Source organism: Ranitomeya variabilis, chromosome 2, assembly GCF_051348905.1.
Source record: "Ranitomeya variabilis isolate aRanVar5 chromosome 2, aRanVar5.hap1, whole genome shotgun sequence".
NCBI classification, from domain to species: domain Eukaryota; kingdom Metazoa; phylum Chordata; class Amphibia; order Anura; family Dendrobatidae; genus Ranitomeya; species Ranitomeya variabilis.
This window is the reverse complement of record NC_135233.1, coordinates 11,705,829-11,729,203: the sequence shown is the minus strand read 5'-3', so window position 1 is coordinate 11,729,203 and position 23,375 is coordinate 11,705,829. Positions and strand designations below refer to the sequence as shown.

At 44.0% G+C, this 23,375-nt stretch overlaps 1 protein-coding gene across 4 annotated transcripts in view; it reads left to right on the top strand.

The window, feature by feature from the left end:
- Positions 1–23,375, top strand: part of MDGA1 (MAM domain containing glycosylphosphatidylinositol anchor 1) — a 431,369-nt gene that overhangs the window by 356,889 nt on the left and 51,105 nt on the right. For all 4 annotated transcript variants that reach the window (XM_077282003.1, XM_077282005.1, XM_077282004.1 and 1 more), the window contains one exon: positions 22,663–22,840. In XM_077282003.1, the coding sequence (XP_077138118.1) occupies positions 22,663–22,840 (178 nt within the window). The remainder of the gene's footprint in view (positions 1–22,662; positions 22,841–23,375) is intronic.

Sequence of the window (23,375 nt, the reverse complement as noted above, 5' to 3'; positions counted from 1 at the left end):
TTTCGTCCTCGTCTCCGGACTCTGGGCCAGTCCCTCCCTCCAAGGATCTTACGTTCCCAGAAGGAGGAGACTCGGCGCCCCCTGTGAGCCCCGCCGAAGCCAGAACCTCACCCTCAGCTTCCTCCTCAGAGGAAGAGATGTTTTCAAGGGCTTGGAACCGGTTAGAAAGACCAACCAGAGGGGAGTCGGCTTTTCCTTCCTTAGGTACCTTGGTCAGAGTGAGAGAAGATTTTTTATCTCCCTTCTTTCTCTTCTTTCTGGTGCCGAGCTTACGCTTGTCCTCTAGCCACTGCCTATTATCCTCATCCATACTTTCATAATGGGAGGATTCTGAGGCAGTGGCACTCTCCTCCCTGTGGATCCTCCTGACCTCCTCATCCAACTCATCATCCCTTGGGGCCTCAGCAGCAAGACTGGCATCCAGGACAGGGGCCGCCCCAGTAGCCCGAGGCTCGCCCAGCTCCCTATCCTGTCTGCGCTTGTCTAGACGCCTTAGCTGGGCAGGCGTCTTTTTATTGCTTTTCTTCCTTGGCCCCTCAGCTCCCTCACCCTTGCTAGTCCCTTCCCCAGCAGAATCAGCCTCACGACTTTCTCCCACCGGGGTCACGACTGCGTTAGCGAAGGAGCGAGGACAACGGCTGAATGGGTGACCTAACTCACCACACAGGTGGCACCTAATCTCCACACAAGATGCAGCAAGATAGCCGACATCCCCACACAATGCACACTTCTGCACAGTGCAGTTTGCGCTGAAGTGTGTGGGGTCGCCGCACTTGTGACAGAGCTTCGGTTGCCCCTGGTAGAAGACCAGGATACGATCCCTACCCAGGAAGGCAGATGATGGTATGTGGGCAACCGTACCACCTGAACGCTTAAGTTTTACCATAAACGTCCAGGCCCCTGACCAGATACCAAACTCGTCACGGTTTTTCTTTGGCATCTCCACTACCTCTCCATACCGGCCAAGCCACGTCATGATGTCATAACAAGAAAGCGACTCGTTACATGTCATCACGGTCACTTTCGTGACTTGATTTTGGCGAGACACCGCCTGAACGGCAAAGTCTCGCCAGCCGGGCTCATTTTTTGTCAACTCATAGTTCGACCAGAATAGTTCAAGCCCCTCCGGCCGAACAAAGCTGACATCAAACTCAGGTGTGGAATAGGGATGTATCAAGGCGTAGATGTCAACCGCCTTGAAGCCCATCCTCAGCAGGAGCTCCACAACCTTCGACCTTGGAGGACACGCATCACTGCCCCTCCACCGAAGACGGACCACATTCCTACGCACACTACCCGGCCCGGCTGTTGGGAGGGACCACACTGTATCCCCCCCTCTTTGCTCTCGGAAGGCCCCGAGGCCATGCCTCTCTATCCAGAAGGATAGATCAACCTCTCGACCCTCTACCATTAGTGATCTCTCTCCCCTCTTTAGAGCCTCCAGGAGACGCCGTTGCAACATGCCGTCCCCAGAGCCCAGAGACGAGGAGGACGCCCTATTTCCCCCGGAGGTGACAGCGGCAAAACTCCTCACAGGTGCTGCCACCACCGGGGGGGCAACCGGACCAGTGACCACATCCACACCAACAGTATCACCATTACCCACCTCCATAACCTCCTCACCCTCCACCAAACCAGCAACCAAACCACTAGACAAAGAGTTTTCCTCATCCGTACCCACCACCACATTCACTCCTGCTGGACCAGTGACAACAGGGGGTGACATTTTGGCCTCCGCATCATCAGGCACATGGGGCTGAGTCTCCTCCACAGAACTGGAGGTGACCTCACCCCTGGTTTTATGTGTGCCCTCCGCATCATCAGTTGATATTTTCCGCTGCTTCATGGTTGCTACCAGGCGCCGCTGATCTTTCGCTGCTGTGAGGCACCGCTGATCCTTAGCATCAGGATCTTGTTGACCAGCGGCGCCAACACAGAACAGGACTTTGGTGGGAGGACCAGAACGCCCAGCCCCGGTAACCCCCTTACACTGCCGCCGCTTCTCAACTAAGTGATCAGCGGCAACAGCATTCAGGGGCACCGAGGCTACCGGAGCTGCCCCTGACACCGGGCTGCTCCCCCCTCCCACTGGGGAGCGCACCACAGTATTGTGGCCTGATTTTTCGCCCGCCGCCGGGCCGCCCTCACTGTCCAGCCTCTCGGCTGATGCACCTGCTGCTACGTCCCTGCTACTACAAGCAGAAACGGAGCTCTGCGCCTCACTACATTGCTTTGTAGTCTTCCCGCGCCTTTGCACCGGATCCACAGCAGAACCCGGGCTGGGCTGGGCAACGGGGCTTATACAGCGAGCTGACCCTGCAGCCGACTCAGGGGGTACAGGGAGGGGGGCATACACATAGCTTACCGCTTCCTGCAGCTTAGGTTTGATCTTCTTCACCTTTTTTTTCCGGCCCCCAGGTGCCTCCTCTGGTAAATCATCACCAAGATGGAAGTTCTGAAGGCACACTGGGGACTCCAGGAGCTTGATCTCTGCCATTAGCGCCCCTCCCTGGCCGATGTCACTGTCCTCCCCAGAGCCAGCAGAACTGCGACGAGATGTCATTGTCGCCTGTCCAGCAGGGAGCTCGCTGCACGTGGCCTGTGAGTGACTAAGCAGGCTGCCAGTTGGGGTTTTCTGCTGGTCATCCTCCTTCTCCTCCTCATCATCATCATCATCATCATCCACCTGGCTCCCAGGCTGCAGCCCTATCTGCCTTTGCTCTCTGTTATCAGCCATTTCTCTAAATCGGTCTTCATTTTGCAATTTTTCTTTAAATGGTCCACTTTTTTCTTGGATAAACGCTTTTCTTACCTCCAGGTCATTAATTTCAAGCTTCAGCCTCTTTACCTCCGCCTGGAATTGCGTCTTCCTGGGTCTGGAGGCGCCTGCAGCTTTTGCGCTTGTGCAGCGCAGCTCCTCCCGGAGCCTTCTCAATCTCTTGCTTGCTTCTTCATACTCACGAAGGTGGCTCATGACCCGGGAGGCATAGGTGGACACAGACTCCCGGGGTCTCTGCAGCGCCCAACCCTCCTCAGCGAGGTCGGCCTCACCTCCGTGAGCACTCAGCTTTCCTCCGGAAGGGCCGTCATCCTGCACGCTAGCAGGCTTCTCCTCCATGGAAGCCTTGCGGCTTCTCTGGGTCTCTGCAGACCTGGGGGGAGTAGGAGCCACATTGCTGCGACTCCTGGTGGAGCGTCTCACCCCCGAATCTTCTGATGTGCAGGCTGGTTGCTGGCTCTTTCTGCCCCCCGCCAGCCTGGTCCGGGAAGCAGAAGCCTGGGACTTGGCCCCCTCACTCATCCCAGGAAACCCACTCACTCCCTGGGTAAGAGAGAGAGCAGGTCCCCGGGCGGAGAGGTGGTGGTTCCCAGGAGCTCAGGAGCACACTGCAGGTTCAGCAGCGACCGCACCCACAATCAACACAGTGAGTAGCAGCTGAGCAGAGCTGCACCCACTATCCTGCTGGTGCAGTCACTGTGTACATACATTACATTACTGATCCTGAGTTACCACCTGTATTATACCCCAGAGCTGCACTCACTATTCTGCTGGTGCAGTCACTGTGTACACACATTACATTACTGATCCTGAGTTACATCCTGTATTATACTCCACAGCTGCGCTCACTATTCTGCTGGTGGAGTTACTGTGTACATACATTACATTACTGATCCTGAATTACATCCTGTATTGTACCCCAGAGCTGCACTCACTATTCTGCTGGTGCAGTCACTGTGTACATACATTACATTACTGATCCTGAATTACATCCTGTATTATACCCCAGAGCTGCACTCACTATTCTGCTGGTGCAGTTACTGTGTACATACATTACATTACTGATCCTGAGTTACCTCCTGTATTATACTCCAGAGCTGCACTCACTATTCTGCTGGTGCAGTCACTGTGTACATACATTACATTACTAATCCTGAGTTACCTCCTATATTATACCCCAGAGCTGCACTCACTATTCTGCTGGTGCAGTCACTGTGTACATACATTACATTACTGATCCTGAGTTACATCCTGTATTATACCCCAGAGCTGCACTCACTATTCTTCTGGTGCAGTCACTGTGTACATACATTACATTACTGATCCTGAGTTGCCTCCTGTATTATACCCCAGAGCTGAACTCACTGTTCTGCTGGTGCAGTCACTGTGTACATACATTACATTACTGATCCTGAGTTACATCCTGTATTATACCCCAGAGCTGCGCTCACTATTCTGCTGGTGCAGTTACTGTGTACATACATTACTGATCCTGAGTTACATCCTGTATTATACTCCAGAGCTGCACTCACTATTCTGCTGGTGCAGTCACTGTGTACATACATTACATTACTGATCCTGAGTTACCTCCTTTATTATTCTTCAGAGCTGCACTCACTATTCTGCTGGTGCAGTCACTGTGTACATACATTACATTACTGATCCTGAGTTACATCCTGTATTATCCTCCAGAGCTTCACTCACTATTCTGCTGGTGCAGTCACTGTGTACATACATTACATTACTGATTCTGAGTTATGCTCCCGAGCTGCACTCACTTTTCTTTTAGTTACTTTCTATCATCTTATTCCTTCTTCCCTCACTCTCTGGTCCCACATCCGTGTCTTGGTGCGGTGGGCTGACAGTGTAACATTTCCCATCATGCTTTGTGTATGGTGGGCTCCTCTGAGGTTGCACGTTACGGTGCCGTGCGCCCTGCTGAGGATTTGGTGACGGTCACTGACCTTATAGTAAATGGAGGTAGTGACCTTTCTGTGTGGCGCGTCAGTCAGCCGGTGACATCTATGGCTTCTGACAGTTCGCGCACATTACACAGGTCGTGGATCTGTCTTCTTCTATCAGGCAGAACTGTACAATGTGTCTGTGGACTCGATGCATCCAATATTCATGACCCCACGCCCCGACATCAGTACCTGACCTAAAAACCAAGTAAAGTCAATCATACAATATTTCTGTAAAGGTTACAAACAAGTCTATGCAGCATGTAGCAGCAGTCACCTGTACAGCAGATAATATGGGTGCACAACTTAGAGAGGTGGTCTACAGTACAGCAGTATACACTAGTCTGTGCAGCATGGAGATGCAGCCTACTGTACAGCAGAAAATATAAGAGTGTGCAGCACAGAGACGTAGCCTATAGTGCAGTAAACAATGAAAGAGGCAGCCACCTGTACAGCTGAAAATGCAGGTTTGTGCAGCATAGTGGGACAGTGTAGTGTGAAGCAGGCAATACTGATCTGTGCAGCATGTAAAGGCAGTCTACAGCATGATAGATTATACAAGTCTGTGCAAAACCGAGAGGAAGTTCACTGTACAGCAAATTATAATAGGCAGGGCAGCATGAACATGCATGTGCAGCAAATAATTCACATCTGTGCAGTATTGAGACGCACTGTACTGTAGAGCAGATGATACAAGTCTGTGCAGCATGAAGAGGCAATTGTAACAATTCCACCCCTCAGTGTGTCTGGGATGCAGTTACTGACGGCTCAGCCATCCAATGTAGGGGCGTGCTGAAACAGTCAGTGTTTTGATGGACAGGTCAGTGTCCAGTCTGGTGCAGGAGTGTACTGAGCTGCCGGTGTTTAGATTGACAGCTCAGCCGTCCAATCTGAGACTGGGAGGTGCTAGCTGTCTCCAGGTGTTCATTGTCCCAGGTAATTGCCCAGCTACTTAACTGAGCTGTTTCTCCCAGACCTCTGCCTGACGTAAATTCAGCTTGTGAGGTTTGTCTCTCTGTGGCTTGCGTTCTGTATGTTGATTTTTCATTCCCTGACCTTAGACCTAGTTCTGACCATCCGGCTGTTTAACCCCTTCTGCTCTGAACCACTATCCTCCTGGTACTCTGACTTCGGACTGTTACCTGACTACGCCGTTGTCTCTTCCTTCTGTTTATTTCGTACTCCTGGCTTTTTACCTCAGCATGAAAAGGCAGAATACTGTAGAGCGGATGATACAAGTCTGTTCAGCATAGAGAGCTAAAACCACAACACACGAGATAATAGAATAAAATAATATAAAATATATATAAAAAATATCATTATATACCTATATAGTAAGATATATATAATATATAAAATATATCAAGTATGTGGTGAGGACAAGTGGTGACCACTCAGTGAAAAGGTGAAACCAAGACCAAAGCATAAATTAAAAGAAAGAGAAATCCCAGACAAGAATCAGTATTAGTTAATCTAACTAGAACTGAGGCGAGCTTCCAGGGCTGCTGAGCGCAGATGGAAAAGATCCCACTCCAACGAGCACTTCATCGCTTTCAAACAGTCCCTCACTACTTTCAAGACCACACTCGCCACAGCTAAACAAACCTACTTCTCATCTCTCATATCCTCCCTTTTTCACAACCCTAAACAGTTATTCAACACCTTCAACTCTCTCCTCCGCCCCCCAGCACCTCCTCCCTCCCCACTTATCTCCGCTGAAGACTTTGCCTCATTTTTCAAGCAGAAGATTGATAGCATCAGAGACAGTTTTGGTCAACAAGCCCCAGAGCCCTTCCTCCCGACTTCCCAGCCCTCCACCTCCAAAACCAACTTCTCCACCATTACAGAAGATCAACTCTCCACTCTACTCTCAAGATCGCATCTCACCACATGTGCACTTGACCCGCTCCCATCCCACCTCATCCCAAACCTCACCACAGTCTTCATCCCAACCCTAACCCATCTCTTCAACCTATCACTAACAACTGGTGTTTTCCCCTCAAGCTTTAAACATGCCTCCATCACACCTATCCTCAAAAAGCCCTCTCTTGACCCATCCTCTGTATCTAGCTATCGCCCTATATCACTTCTCCCTTATGCCTCCAAACTACTAGAACAACACGTCTACCTTGAACTGTCCTCCCATCTCTCTTCTTGCTCCCTCTTTGACCACTTACAATCTGGCTTCCGGTCACACCACTCCACTGAAACTGCCCTAACTAAGGTCACCAATGACCTCTTAACCGCCAAAAGCAAGCAACACTACTCTGTTCTCCTCCTCCTCGATCTGTCGGCTGCCTTTGACACAGTAGACCATTCCCTATTATTACAGACCCTCTCATCCCTTGGCATCACAGACTTGGCGCTATCCTGGATCTCATCATACCTAACAGACCGGACATTCAGCGTCTCCCACTCACACACCACCTCCTCACCTCGCCCCCTGTTGTGAACTCTATTTGTAGGCTCCCTCTAGTGGTCACAAGCGGTACTGTGTAGTGTTGTCTTTCTGCAGGTTGGCTGCATCGGCTGGTTCGTTATCCTTGGTTGGTTTCCTATTTAGCTCACCTGGATACTCAGTTCCTTGCCTGCTATCAATGTATTCAGTGCTCTTCAGATTCCTTGTGACTACCTTGCTCCCAGTCTCTCCAAGACAAGCTAAGTTTTTGTTTGTTCATTTTTTGATTATCAGCATTCATCATGTTTCTTGTCCAGCTTGCTAAAATGGGATCTCCTCGCTTGCTGGTTGCTCTAGGGGACTGAGTTTCTCCCCCCACACCGTTAGTTGGTGCGGGGGTTCTTGAAATCTCAGTGTGGATATTTTGTAAGGGTTTTTTACTGACCGCACAGACCCCTTTTCTATTTTCTGCTATCTAGTATTAGTGGGCCTCATTTGCTGAATCTGTTTTCACCCCTGTGTATGTGCCTTCCTCTTACCTCACCGTTATTACATGTTGGGGGCTTCTATATCTTTGGGGATTATTTCTCTGGAGGCAAGAGAGGTCTTTCTTTCTCTCTAGGGGTAGTTAGTTCCTCAGGCTGGCTCGAGACGTCTAGGATTTTTAGGCACGTTCACCGGCTACCTCTAGTGTGTTTGGATAGGTTCAGTTTTGCGGTCAGTCCAGTTTACCACCTCCCTAGAGCTTGTCCTATGTTAGTTACTTAGCTGGAGTCATTTGTGATCCTCAACCACTAAGGACCATAACAGTATAGCAGGCCAAAAAGTGTTTAATGCATCGCAGAAGTGGGATAAAAAGAAGACCTGAGTACTTTTTTTTTTTTTTCCTCCCGCTTTTCCTTTGCTGCAGTCTGTTTAGCTTCTTTCATCCCCTTGAACTCTGGGTGGTTTTGAGCTCAGCTGCAGACATGAATGTTCAGACTCTGACTTCTAGTGTGGATCATCTTACTGCACGGGTGCAAAGTATTCAGGATTTTGTTGTTCACAGTCCTATGTCAGAACCAAAGATACCCATTCCTGAATTGTTTTCTGGTGATAGATCTAGGTTTCTAAACTTTAAGAATAATTGTAAGTTATTTCTATCTCTGAGACCTCGTTCCTCTGGTGATTCCGCTCAGCAAGTTAAAATTGTTATCTCCTTGTTGCGTGGCGACCCTCAAGATTGGGCTTTCTCTCTGGCGCCAGGAGATCCTGCATTGCTTAATGTAGATGCATTTTTTCTGGCTCTTGGTCTGCTTTATGAGGAGCCTAATCTTGAGAATCAGGCAGAAAAAGCGTTGCTGGCTATCTCTCAAGGTCAGGATGAAGCAGAGGTGTATTGTCAAAAATTTCGGAAATGGTCGGTGCTTACTCAATGGAATGAGTGTGCCCTGGCTGCAAATTTCAGAGAAGGTCTTTCTGAGGCCGTTAAGAATGTTATGGTGGGGTTTCCCACCCCTACAAGTCTGAGTGATTCTATGGCTTTAGCCATTCAGGTTGATCGGCGTTTGCGGGAGCGCAAATCTGCTCATCCTTTGGCTGTATTTTCTGAACAGAGACCTGAGTCTATGCAATGTGACCGAACTCTGACCAGAATTGAGCGACAAAGTCATAGACGTCAAAATGGGTTGTGCTTTTACTGTGGTGATTCTACTCATGTTATCTCAGCATGCTCTAAACGCTTAAAGAAAATCGCTAAACCTGTCACCATTGGTACTATACAGCCTAAATTTATTTTGTCTGTTACTTTGATTTGTTCTTTGTCGTCTTACCCGGTTATGGCTTTTGTGGATTCGGGTGCTGCCCTGAATCTGATGGATTTGTCGTTTGCCAGGCGCTGTGGTTTTGTCCTGGAGCCTTTGGAATTTCCTATTCCTCTGAGGGGAATTGATGCTACGCCATTGGCTGAGAATAAGCCTCAGTATTGGACGCAAATGACCATGTGCATGACTCCCGTACATCAGGAGGTGATTCGCTTTCTAGTTTTGCATAATTTGCATGATGTTGTCGTTTTGGGTCTGCCATGGCTGCAGACTCATAATCCAGTTTTAGATTGGAAAGCTATGTCTGTTTCAAGTTGGGGTTGTCAGGGAATTCATGGCGATACTCCGTTGGTGTCTATTGCTTCTTCCACTCCTTCTGAGGTCCCTGAGTTTTTGTCTGACTACCAGGATGTATTTGATGAGCCCAGGTCCAGTGCCCTGCCCCCTCATAGGGATTGTGACTGTGCTATAAATTTAATTCCTGGTAGTCAATTCCCTAAGGGACGACTTTTTAATTTGTCTATACCAGAGCATGCCGCGATGCGGAGTTATATAAAGGAGTCTTTGGAGAAGGGACATATTCGCCCATCCTCTTCCCCTCTTGGTGCAGGATTTTTTTTTGTGGCCAAGAAGGACGGTTCTTTGAGACCTTGTATAGATTATCGTCTTCTGAATAAAATCACAGTCAAATTTCAGTATCCTCTGCCATTATTGTCTGATTTGTTTGCTCGGATTAAGGGTGCCAGTTGGTTCACCAAGATAGATCTCCGTGGTGCGTATAACCTTGTGCGCATTAAGCAGGGAGATGAATGGAAAACAGCATTTAATACGCCCGAAGGCCATTTTGAGTACTTGGTGATGCCTTTTGGACTCTCTAATGCTCCTTCTGTGTTTCAGTCCTTCATGCATGACATCTTCCGAGAATATCTGGATAAATTTATGATTGTTTATCTGGATGACATTTTGGTCTTTTCTGATGATTGGCAGTCCCATGTGAAGCAGGTCAGGATGGTGTTTCAGGTCCTGCGTGCTAATGCTTTATTTGTGAAGGGCTCAAAATGCCTCTTCGGAGTAGAGAAGGTCTCCTTTTTGGGTTTTATTTTTTCCCCTTCTACTGTGGAGATGGACCCAGTCAAGGTCCAGGCTATTCATGACTGGACTCAGCCCACGTCTGTTAAGAGTCTTCAGAAGTTCTTGGGTTTTGCTAATTTTTACCGTCGTTTCATCGCTAATTTTTCTAGCGTGGTTAAACCTTTGACGGATTTGACCAAGAAGGGTTCTGATGTGACTAATTGGTCTCCTGCGGCCGTGGAGGCCTTTCGGGAGCTGAAGCACCGGTTTTCTTCAGCTCCAGTCTTATGTCAGCCAGATGTCTCTCTCCCCTTCCAGGTCGAGGTTGATGCTTCTGAGATTGGAGCAGGGGCTGTTTTGTCGCAGAGAAGCTCTGATGGCTCTGTGATGAAGCCATGTGCTTTCTTTTCAAGAAAATTTTCGCCTGCCGAGCGGAATTATGATGTTGTTAATCGGGAGTTGTTGGCTATGAAGTGGGCATTTGAGGAGTGGCGACATTGGCTCGAAGGAGCTAAACATCGTGTGGTGGTCTTGACTGATCACAAAAATCTGATTTACCTCGAGTCTGCCAAGCGCCTGAATCCTAGACAGTCTCGTTGGTCGTTGTTTTTCTCCCGTTTCAACTTCGTGGTCTCATACCTGCCTGGTTCGAAGAACGTGAAGGCTGATGCACTTTCTAGGAGTTTTGTGCCTGACTCTCCGGGAGTTTCTGAGCCGGCTGGTATTCTCAGAGAGGGAGTGATTTTGTCTGCCATTTCCCCAGATTTGCGACGAGTGCTGCAGAAATTTCAGGCGGATAGACCTGACCGTTGTCCACCAGAGAGATTGTTTGTCCCGGATAGATGGACCAGCAGAGTTATTTCCGAGGTTCATTCTTCGGTGTTGGCGGGTCATCCTGGGATTTTTGGTACCAGAGATTTGGTGGCTAGGTCCTTCTGGTGGCCTTCCTTGTTGTGGGATGTGCGTTCCTTTGTGCAGTCTTGTGGGATTTGTGCTCGGGCTAAGCCTTGCTGTTCTCGTGCCTGCGGTTTCCTTTTGCCTTTGCCTGTCCCGAAAAGGCCTTGGACGCACATTTCCATGGATTTTATTTCGGATCTTCCAGTATCTCAGAAAATGTCTGTCATCTGGGTGGTGTGTGATCGTTTTTCCAAGATGGTCCATTTGGTGCCCTTGCCTAAGTTGCCTTCCTCCTCCGATTTGGTTCCTCTATTTTTTCAGTATGTGACTCGCTTGCACGGCATTCCTGAAAATATTGTGTCTGATAGAGGATCCCAGTTTGTGTCCAGGTTTTGGCGGACTTTTTGTGCTAAGATGGGCATTGATTTGTCTTTTTCGTCGGCCTTCCGTCCTCAGACTAATGGCCAAACCGAGCGAACTAATCAGACGTTGGAAACTTATTTGAGATGTTTTGTTTCTGCTGATCAGGATGATTGGGTGACTTTTTTGCCATTGGCCGAGTTTGCCCTTAATAATCGGGCTAGTTCTGCTACTTTGGTTTCGCCTTTTTTCTGCAATTCTGGTTTCCATCCTCGTTTTTCCTCGGGTCAGGTTGAGTCTTCCGACTGTCCTGGGGTGGATTCTGTGGTGGATAGGTTGCAGCAGATTTGGAACCAGGTGGTGGACAATTTGAGGTTGTCACAGGAGAAGGCTCAGCGCTTTGCCAACCGCCGCCGCGGTGTGGGTCCCCGACTTCGTGTTGGGGATTTGGTGTGGCTGTCTTCTCGGTATGTTCCTATGAAGGTCTCCTCTCCTAAATTCAAGCCTCGCTTCATCGGTCCTTATAAGATCTTGGAAATCCTTAACCCGGTGTCTTTTCGTTTGGATCTCCCAGCATCGTTTGCCATTCATAATGTGTTCCATAGGTCTTTGTTGCGGAGGTATGTGGTACCTGTGGTTCCTTCTGTTGAGCCTCCTGCTCCGGTGCTGGTCGAGGGCGAATTGGAGTACGTGGTGGAGAAGATTTTGAATTCTCGTATCTCTAGACGGAGGCTTCAGTATTTGGTTAAGTGGAAGGGCTATGGTCAGGAGGATAATTCCTGGGTTGTCGCCTCTGATGTTCATGCGGCCGATTTGGTTCGTGCCTTCCACGCGGCTCATCCTGATCGCCCTGGGGGTCTTGATGAGGGTTCGGTGACCCCTCCTCAAGGGGAAGGTACTGTTGTGAACTCTATTTCTAGGCTCCCTCTAGTGGTCACAAGCGGTACTGTGTAGTGTTGTCTTTCTGCAGGTTGGCTGCATCAGCTGGTTCGTTATCCTTGGTTGGTTTCCTATTTAGCTCACCTGGATACTCAGTTCCTTGCCTGCTATCAATGTATTCAGTGCTCTTCAGATTCCTTGTGACTACCTTGCTCCCAGTCTCTCCAAGACAAGCTAAGTTTTTGTTTGTTCATTTTTTGATTATCAGCATTCATCATGTTTCTTGTCCAGCTTGCTAAAATGTGATCTCCTCACTTGCTGGTTGCTCTAGGGGACTGAGTTTCTCCCCCCACACCGTTAGTTGGTGTGGGGGTTCTTGAAATCTCAGTGTGGATATTTTGTAAGGGTTTTTTACTGACTGCACAGACCCCTTTTCTATTTTCTGCTATCTAGCATTAGTGGGCCTCATTTGCTGAATCTGTTTTCACCCCTGTGTATGTGCCTTCCTCTTACCTCACCGTTATTACATGTTGGGGGCTTCTATATCTTTGGGGATTATTTCTTTGGAGGCAAGAGAGGTCTTTCTTTCTCTCTAGGGGTAGTTAGTTCCTCAGGCTGGCTCGAGACGTCTAGGATTTTTAGGCACGTTCACCGGCTACTTCTAGTGTGTTTGGATAGGTTAAGATTTGCGGTCAGTCCAGTTTGCCACCTCCCTAGAGCTTGTCCTATGTTTGTTACTTAGCTGGAGTCATTTGTGATCCTCAACCACTAAGGATCATAACAGCCCCCTATCTGTCGGAGTCCCACAAGGTTCAGTCCTAGGGCCCCTGCTCTTCTCCATTTACACTTTTGGCCTGGGACAGCTCATAGAATCTCATGGCTTTCAGTATCACCTCTATGCTGATGACACACAGATCTACATCTCTGGACCAGATATCACCTCCCTACTAACCAGAATCCCTCAACGTCTGTCCACTATTTCATCCTTCTTCTCCACTAGATTTCTGAAACTTAACATGGACAAAAGAGAATTCATCATCTTTCCCTCATCTCACGCGACCCCCCCAACGACCCTATCCATTACAGTGCATGGCTGCCCACTCTCCCCAGTCCCACAAGCTCGCTGCCTCGGGGTAATCCTTGATGCTGATCTCTCCTTCAAACCACATATCCAAGCCCTTTCCACTTCCTGCCGACTTCAACTCAAAATATTCACGAATCCGTTCATTCCTCAACCAAGAATCTGCAAAAACCCTAGTCCATGCCCTCATCATCTCCCGCCTTGACTACTGCAACCTCCTGCTCTGTGACCTCCCCTCGAACACTCTCGCACCCCTCCAATCTATTCTAAACTCTGCTGCCCGACTAATCCACCTGTCCCCCCGCTATTCCCCTGCCTCTCCCCTTTGTCAATCCCTTCACTGGCTCCCCATTGCCCAGAGACTCCAGTACAAAACCCTAACCATGACATACAAAGCCATCCACAACCTGTCTCCTCCATACATCTGTGACCTCGTCTCCTGATACTTACCTACACGCAACCTCCGATCCTCACAAGATCTCCTTCTCTACTCCCCTCTTATCTCCTCGTCCCACAATCGCATACAAGATTTCTCTCGCGTATCACCCCTACTCTGGAACCTTCTACCACAACGCATCAGACTCTCGCCTACCATCGAAACCTTCAAAAAGAGCCTGAAGACCCACCTCTTCCGACAAGCCTACAACCTGCAGTAACCACTGATCGACCAAACCGCTGCACGACCAGCTCTATCCTCACCTACTGTATCCTCACCCATCCCTTGTAGATTGTGAGCCCTCGCGGGCAGGGTCCTCTCTCCTACTGTACCAGTTATGACTTGTATTGTTTAAGATTATTGTACTTGTTTTTATTATGTATACCCCTCCTCACATGTAAAGCGCCATGCAATAAATGGCGATATAACAATACATAATAATAATAATAATAATCTATATTTATATCTATGGCAGTAAGGCAAATCACAATAAATGGTTAGAAAAGAAAAGCAGCGCGCGCTCCAGGATATATAATAATAATACATTAATAGATTTGTATAATAAATAAATGCCCTCTCAGAAGATTGTTGGAAAATCCTGATATTCTGATAAATGTAAGTAAGCGTGAATTAAGTGTCAAAAGATAAAAGTATATCAAAACATTTTTTCATGTAAAAATACATAAGTGCTCCATGTTCAAACACTAAAAATAAAGTGTCAAAATAGTAAGTACATCAATAACCAAAGTGCACAAAGTGCAACAAAAGATAAAAATCAACACCAGTCATGCATGGATAACCGGAACGAAGGAAGTCTTACCGAAACGCACGTCGGGGCGCGTGTGCACACGGATATCAAACCCCTCAAGGTATCCTGTATATTAAAAAAAAATGTTTTCACATTCTTATTGGCACTTGCTGCGTAGCACTTGTTGCGGTTATCCATGCATGACTGGTGTTGATTTTTATCTTTTGTTGCATATAACTACTAAAATACTGCTCCTATGTACAAGAATATAACTACTATAATACTGCTCCTATGTACAAGAATATAACTACTATAATACTGCCCCTATGTACAAGAATATAACTACTATAATACTGCTCCTATGTACAAGAATATAACTACTATAATACTGCCCCTATGTACAAGAATAAAACTACTATAATACTGCTCCTATGTACAAGAATATAACTACTATAATACTGCCCCTATATACAAGAATATAACTACTATAGTACTGCCCCTATGTACAAGAATATAACTACTATAATACTGCCCCTATGTACAAGAATATAACTACTATAATACTGCTCCTATGTACAAGAATATAACTACTATAATACTGCCCCTATATACAAGAATATAACTACTATAATACTGCTCCTATGTACAAGAATATAACTACTATAATACTGCCCCTATGTACAATAATATAACTACTATAATACTGCTGCTATGTACAAGACTATAACTACTATAATACTGCTCCTATGTACAAGAATATAACTACTATAATACTGCCCCTATGTACAAGAATATAACTACTATAATACTGACCCTATGTATAAGAATATAACTACTATAATACTGCCCCTATGTACAAGAATATAACTACTATAATACTGCTCCTATGTACAAGAATATAACTACTATAATACTGCCCCTATATACAAGAATATAACTACTATAATACTGCCCCTATGTACAAGAATATAACTACTATAATACTGCTCCTATGTACAAGACTATAACTACTATAATACTGCTCCTATGTACAAGAATATAACTACTATAATACTGCCCCTATGTACAAGAATATAACTACTATAATACTGACCCTATGTATAAGAATATAACTACTATAATACTGCCCCTATGTACAAGAATATAACTACTATAGTACTGCTCCTATGTACAAGAATATAACTACTATAATACTGCCCCTATATACAAGAATATAACTACTATAATACTGCCCCTATATACAAGAATATAACTACTATAATACTGCTCCTATGTACAAGAATATAACTACTATAATACTGCCCCTATATACAAGAATATAACTACTATAATACTGCTCCTATGTACAAGAATATAACTACTATAATACTGCCCCTATGTACAAGAATATAACTACTATAATACTGCCCCTATGTACAAGAATATAACTACTATAATACTGCCCCTATATACAAGAATATAACTACTATAATACTGCCCCTATGTACAAGAATATAACTACTATAATACTGCTCCTATGTACAAGAATATAACTACTATAATACTGCTCCTATGTACAAGAATATAACTACTATAATACTGCTCCTATGTACAAGAATATAACTACTATAATACTGCTCCTATGTACAAGAATATAACTATTATAATACTGCTCCAATGTACAAGAATATAACTACTATAATACTGCTCCTATGTACAAGAATATAACTACTATAATACTGCCCCTATGTACAAGAATATAACTACTATAATACTGCCCCTTATGTACAAGAATATAACTACTATAATACTGCCCCCTATGTACAAGAATATAACTACTATAATACTGCTCCTATGTACAAGAATATAACTACTATAATACTGCTCCTATATACAAGAATATAACTACTATAATACTGCCCCCTATGTACAAGAATATAACTACTATAATACTGCTCCTATGTACAAGAATATAACTACTATAATACTGCTCCTATATACAAGAATATAACTACTATAATACTGCCCCTATGTACAAGAATATAACTACTATAATACTGCCCCATATATACAAGAATACAACTACTATAATACTGCTCCTATATACAAGAATATAACTACTATAATACTGCTCCTATGTACAAGAATATAACTACTATAATACTGCCCCTATGTACAAGAATATAACTACTATAATACTGCCCCTATATACAAGAATATAACTACTATAATACTGCCCCTATATACAAGAATATAACTACTATAATACTGCCCCTATGTACAAGAATATAACTACTATAATACTGCCCCTATGTACAAGAATATAACTACTATAATACTGCCCCTATGTACAAGAATATAACTACTATAATACTGCCCCTATATACAAGAATATAACTACTATAATACTGCCCCTATGTACAAGAATATAACTACTATAATACTGCCCCTATGTACAAGAATATAACTACTATAATACTGCCCCCTATGTACAAGAATATAACTACTATAATACTGCTCCTATGTACAAGAATATAACTACTATAATACTGCTCCTATATACAAGAATATAACTACTATAATACTGCCCCCTATGTACAAGAATATAACTACTATAATACTGCTCCTATGTACAAGAATATAACTACTATAATACTGCTCCTATATACAAGAATATAACTACTATAATACTGCCCCTATGTACAAGAATATAACTACTATAATACTGCCCCATATATACAAGAATACAACTACTATAATACTGCTCCTATATACAAGAATATAACTACTATAATACTGCTCCTATGTACAAGAATATAACTACTATAATACTGCCCCTATGTACAAGAATATAACTACTATAATACTGCCCCTATGTACAAGAATATAACTACTATAATACTGCCCCTATATACAAGAATATAACTACTATAATACTGCCCCTATGTACAAGAATATAACTACTATAATACTGCTCCTATGTACAAGAATATAACTACTATAATACTGCTCCTATGTACAAGAATATAACTACTATAATACTGCCCCTATATACAAGAATATATCTACTATAATACTGCTCCTATGTACAAGACTATAACTACTATAATACTGCTCCTATGTACAAGAATATAACTACTATAATACTGCTCCTATGTACAAGAATATAACTACTATAATACTGCTCCTATGTACAAGAATATAACTATTATAATACTGCTCCAATGTACAAGAATATAACTACTATAATACTGCTCCTATGTACAAGAATATAACTACTATAATACTGCCCCTATGTACAAGAATATAACTACTATAATACTGCTCCTATGTACAAGAATATAACTACTATAATACTGCCCCTATGTACAAGAATAAAACTACTATAATACTGCCCCTATGTACAAGAATAAAACTACTATAATACTGCTCCTATGTACAAGAATATAACTACTATAATACTGCTCCTATGTACAAGAATATAACTACTATAATACTGCCCCTATATACAAGAATATATCTACTATAATACTGCTCCTATGTACAAGAATATAACTACTATAATACTGCCCCTATGTACAAGAATATAACTACTATAATACTGCTCCTATGTACAAGAATATAACTACTATAATACTGCTCCTATGTACAAGAATATAACTACTATAATACTGCTCCTATGTACAAGAATATAACTATTATAATACTGCTCCAATGTACAAGAATATAACTACTATAATACTGCTCCTATGTACAAGAATATAACTACTATAATACTGCCCCTATGTACAAGACTATAACTACTATAATACTGCTCCTATGTACAAGAATATAACTACTATAATACTGCCCCTATGTACAAGAATATAACTACTATAATACTGCCCCTATGTACAAGAATATAACTACTGTAATACTGCTCCTATGTACAAGAATATAACTACTATAATACTGCTCCTATGTACAAGAATATAACTACTATAATACTGCCCCTATGTACAAGAATATAACTACTATAACACTGCCCCTATGTACAAGAATATAACTACTATAATACTGCTCCTATGTACAAGAATATAACTACTATAATACTGCCCCTATGTACAAGAATATAACTACTATAATACTGCTCCTATGTACAAGAATATAACTACTATAATACTGCCCCTATGTACAAGAATATAACTACTATAATACTGCCCCTATGTACAAGAATATAACTACTATAATACTGCCCCTATGTACAAGAATATAACTACTATAATACTGCCCTTATGTACAAGAATATAACTACTATAATACTGCCCCTATGTACAAGAATATAACCACTATAATACTGCCCCTATGTACAAGAATATAACTACTATAATACTGCTCCTATGTACAAGAATATAACTACTGTAATACTGCTCCTATGTACAAGAATATAACTACTATAATACTGCTCCTATGTACAAGAATATAACTACTATAATACTGCCCCTATGTCCAAGAATATAACTATAATACTGTCCCCCTATGTACAAGAATATAACTACTATAATACTGCCCCTATGTCCAAGAATATAACTACTATAATACTGTCCCCCTATGTACAAGAATATAACTACTATAATACTGTCCCCCTATGTACAAGAATATAACTACTATAATACTGCCTCTATGTACAAGATTATAACTACTATAATACTGCTCCTATGTACAAGAATATAACTACTATAATACTGCTCCTATGTACAAGAATATAACTACTATAATACTGCCCCTATGTACAAGAATATAACTACTATAATACTGCCCCTATGTACAAGAATATAACTACTATAATACTGCCCCTATATACAAGAATATAACTACTATAATACTGCCCCTATGTACAAGAATATAACTACTATAATACTGCTCCTATGTACAAGAATATAACTACTATAATACTGCTCCTATGTACAAGAATATAACTACTATAATACTGCCCCTATATACAAGAATATATCTACTATAATACTGCTCCTATGTACAAGACTATAACTACTATAATACTGCTCCTATGTACAAGAATATAACTACTATAATACTGCTCCTATGTACAAGAATATAACTACTATAATACTGCTCCTATGTACAAGAATATAACTACTATAATACTGCCCCTATGTCCAAGAATATAACTATAATACTGTCCCCCTATGTACAAGAATATAACTACTATAATACTGCCCCTATGTCCAAGAATATAACTACTATAATACTGTCCCCCTATGTACAAGAATATAACTACTATAATACTGTCCCCCTATGTACAAGAATATAACTACTATAATACTGCCTCTATGTACAAGAATATAACTACTATAATACTGCTCCTATGTACAAGAATATAACTACTATAATACTGCTCCTATGTACAAGAATATAACTACTATAACACTGCCCCTATGTCCAAGAATATAACTACTATAATACTGTCCCCCTATGTACAAGAATATAACTACTATAATACTGTCCCCCTATGTACAAGAATATAACTACTATAATACTGCCCCTATGTACAAGAATATAACTACTATAATACTGCCCCTATGTACAAGAATATAACTACTATAATACTGCCCCTATGTCCAAGAATATAACTACTATAATACTGTCCCCCTATGTACAAGAATATAACTACTATAATACTGTCCCCCTATGTACAAGAATATAACTACTATAATACTGCTCCTATGTACAATAATATAACTACTATAATACTGCCCCTATGTACAAGAATATAACTACTATAATACTGCCCCTATGTACAAGAATATAACTACTATAATACTGCCCCTATGTACAAGAATATAACTAATATAATACTGCTCCTATGTACAAGAATATAACTACTATAATAAATGATAAGAGAGATACATAAGATACTGTCTGCAGTCACCACTAGGGGGAGCTCCCTGTATACAGAGATACATGATAAGATCCTGTCTGCAGCCACCACTAGGGGGAGCTCCCTGTATACAGAGATACATGATAAGATCCTGTCTGCAGCCACCACTAGGGGGAGCTCCCTGTATAGAGAGATACATGATAAGATCCTGTCTGCAGCCACCACTAGGGGGAGCTCCCTGTATACAGAGATACATGATAAGATCCTGCAGCCACCACTAGAGGGAGCTCCCTGTATACAGAGATACATGATAAGATCCCGTCTGCAGCCACCACTAGGGGGAGCTCCCTGTATACAGAGATACATGATAAGATCCTGTCTGCAGCCACCACTAGGGGGAGCTCCCTGTATACAGAGATATATGATAAGATCCTGTCTGCAGCCACCACTAGGGGGAGCTCCCTGTATACAGAGATACATGGTCAGATCCTGTCTGCAGCCACCACTAGGGGGAGCTCCCTGTATGCAGAGATACATGATAAGATCCTGTCTGCAGCCACCACTAGGCTGAGCTCCCTGTATACAGAGATACATGGTCAGATCCTGTCTGCAGCCACCACTAGGGGGAGCTCCCTGTATACAGAGATACATGATAAGATCCTGTCTGCAGTCACCACTAGGGGGAGCTCCCTGTATACAGAGATACATGATAAGATCCTGTCTGCAGCCACCACTAGGGGGAGCTCCCTGTATACAGAGATACATGATAAGATCCTGTCTGCAGCCACCACTAGGGGGAGCTCCCTGTATACAGAGATACATGATAAGATCCTGTCTGTAGCCACCACTAGGGGGAGCTCCCTCTATACAGAGATACATGATAAGATCCTGTCTGCAGCCACCACTAGGGGGAGCTCCCTGTATACAGAGATACATGATAAGATCCTGTCTGCAGCCTCCACTAGGGGGAGCTCCCTGTATACAGAGATACATGATAAGATCCTGTCTGTAGCCACCACTAGGGGGAGCTCCCTGTATACAGAGATACATGATAAGATCCTGTCTGTAGCCACCACTAGGGGGAGCTCCCTGTATACAGAGATACAAGATAAGATCCTGTCTGTAGCCACCACTAGGGGGAGCTCCCTGTATGCAGAGATACATGATAAGATCCTGTCTGCAGCCTCCACTAGGGGGAGCTCGCTGTATACAGAGATACATGATAAGATCCTGTCTGCAGCCACCACTAGGGGGAGCTCCCTGTATACAGAGATACATGATAAGATCCTGTCTGCAGCCTCCACTAGGGGGAGCTCCCTGTATACAGAGATACAGGATAAGATCCTGTCTGCAGCCACCACTAGGGGGAGCTCCCTGTATGCAGAGATACATGATAAGATCCTGTCTGCAGCCACCACTAGGGGGAGCTCCCTATATACAGAGATACATGATAAGATCCTGTCTGCAGCCACCACTAGGGGGAGCTCCCTGTATACAGAGATACATGGTCAGATCCTGTCTGCAGCCACCACTAGGGGGAGCTCCCTGTATACAGAGATATATGATAAGATCCTGTCTGCAGCCACCACTAGGGGGAGCTCCCTGTATACAGAGATACATGATAAGATCCTGTCTGTAGCCACCACTAGGGGGAGCTCCCTCTATACAGAGATACATGATAAGATCCTGTCTGCAGTCACCACTAGGGGGAGCTCCCTGTATACAGAGATATATGATAAGATCCTGTCTGCAGCCACCACTAGGGGGAGCTCCCTGTATACAGAGATACATGATAAGATCCTGTCTGTAGCCACCACTAGGGGGAGCTCCCTGTATACAGAGATACATGATAAGATCCTGTCTGCAGCCTCCACTAGGGGGAGCTCCCTGTATACAGAGATACATGATAAGATCCTGTCTGTAGCCACCACTAGGGGGAGCTCCCTGTATACAGAGATACATGATAAGATCCTGTCTGCAGCCACCACTAGGGGGAGCTCCCTGTATACAGATATACATGATAAGATCCTGTCTGCAGCCTCCACTAGGGGGAGCTCCCTGTATACAGAGATACATGATAAGATCCTGTCTGTAGCCACCACTAGGGGGAGCTCCCTCTATACAGAGATACACGATAAGATCCTGTCTGTAGCCACCACTAGGGGGAGCTCCCTGTATACAGAGATACATGATAAGATCCTGTCTGCAGCCACCACTAGGGGGAGCTCCCTGTATACAGAGATACATGATAAGATCCTGTCTGCAGCCACCACTAGGGGGAGCTCCCTGTATACAGAGATACATGATAAGATCCTGTCTGCAGCCACCACTAGGGGGATTCAATGTATCTGTCTGATAATAAGGGTCTGATGCTTTTATCGTCTTATTTGCAGCCGAACATGAAGGGGGTGAACAGTTTCTTGGTGAAGAGCCGCGAGGTGCTGAAAGGTTTTCTGTACGAGACCCGACTGACCGATCTGAAGATCCCGCAGAGCTACGAGGTGAAGGTGACCCCGCACACAGCGGCCGGTGCTGGCGACTCCACGTCCCGGACCATCCGGTACAAAGAGCGTAAGTGGTAGCTCCTCATCTATCGCTGCTGACAACCTGACTGTACATGGTGCGAGAGGTTGTCAGCCCCGGTGGTGAGATCATTGATATACAGTTATATGAAAAAGTTTGGGCACCCCTATTAATCTTAAGCTTAATGTTTTATAAAAATTGTTTTTTTTTGCAACAGCTATTTCAGTTTCATATATCTAATAACTGTTGGACACAGTAGTGTTTCTGCCTTGAAATGAGGTTTATTGTACTAACAGAAAATGTGCAATCTGCATTCAAACAAAATTTGACAGGTGCATAAGTATGGGCACCTCACCAGAAAAGTGACATTAATATTTAGTAGATCCTCCTTTTGCAAAAATAACAGCCTCTAGTCGCTTCCTGTAGCTTTTAATGAGTTCCTGGCTCGTGGATGAAGGTATTTTTGACCATTCCTCTTTACAAAACAATTCCAGTTCAGTTAAGTTTGATGGTCGCCGAGCATGGACAGCCCTCTTCAAATGATCCCACAGATGTTCAATGATATTCAGGTCTGGGGACTGGG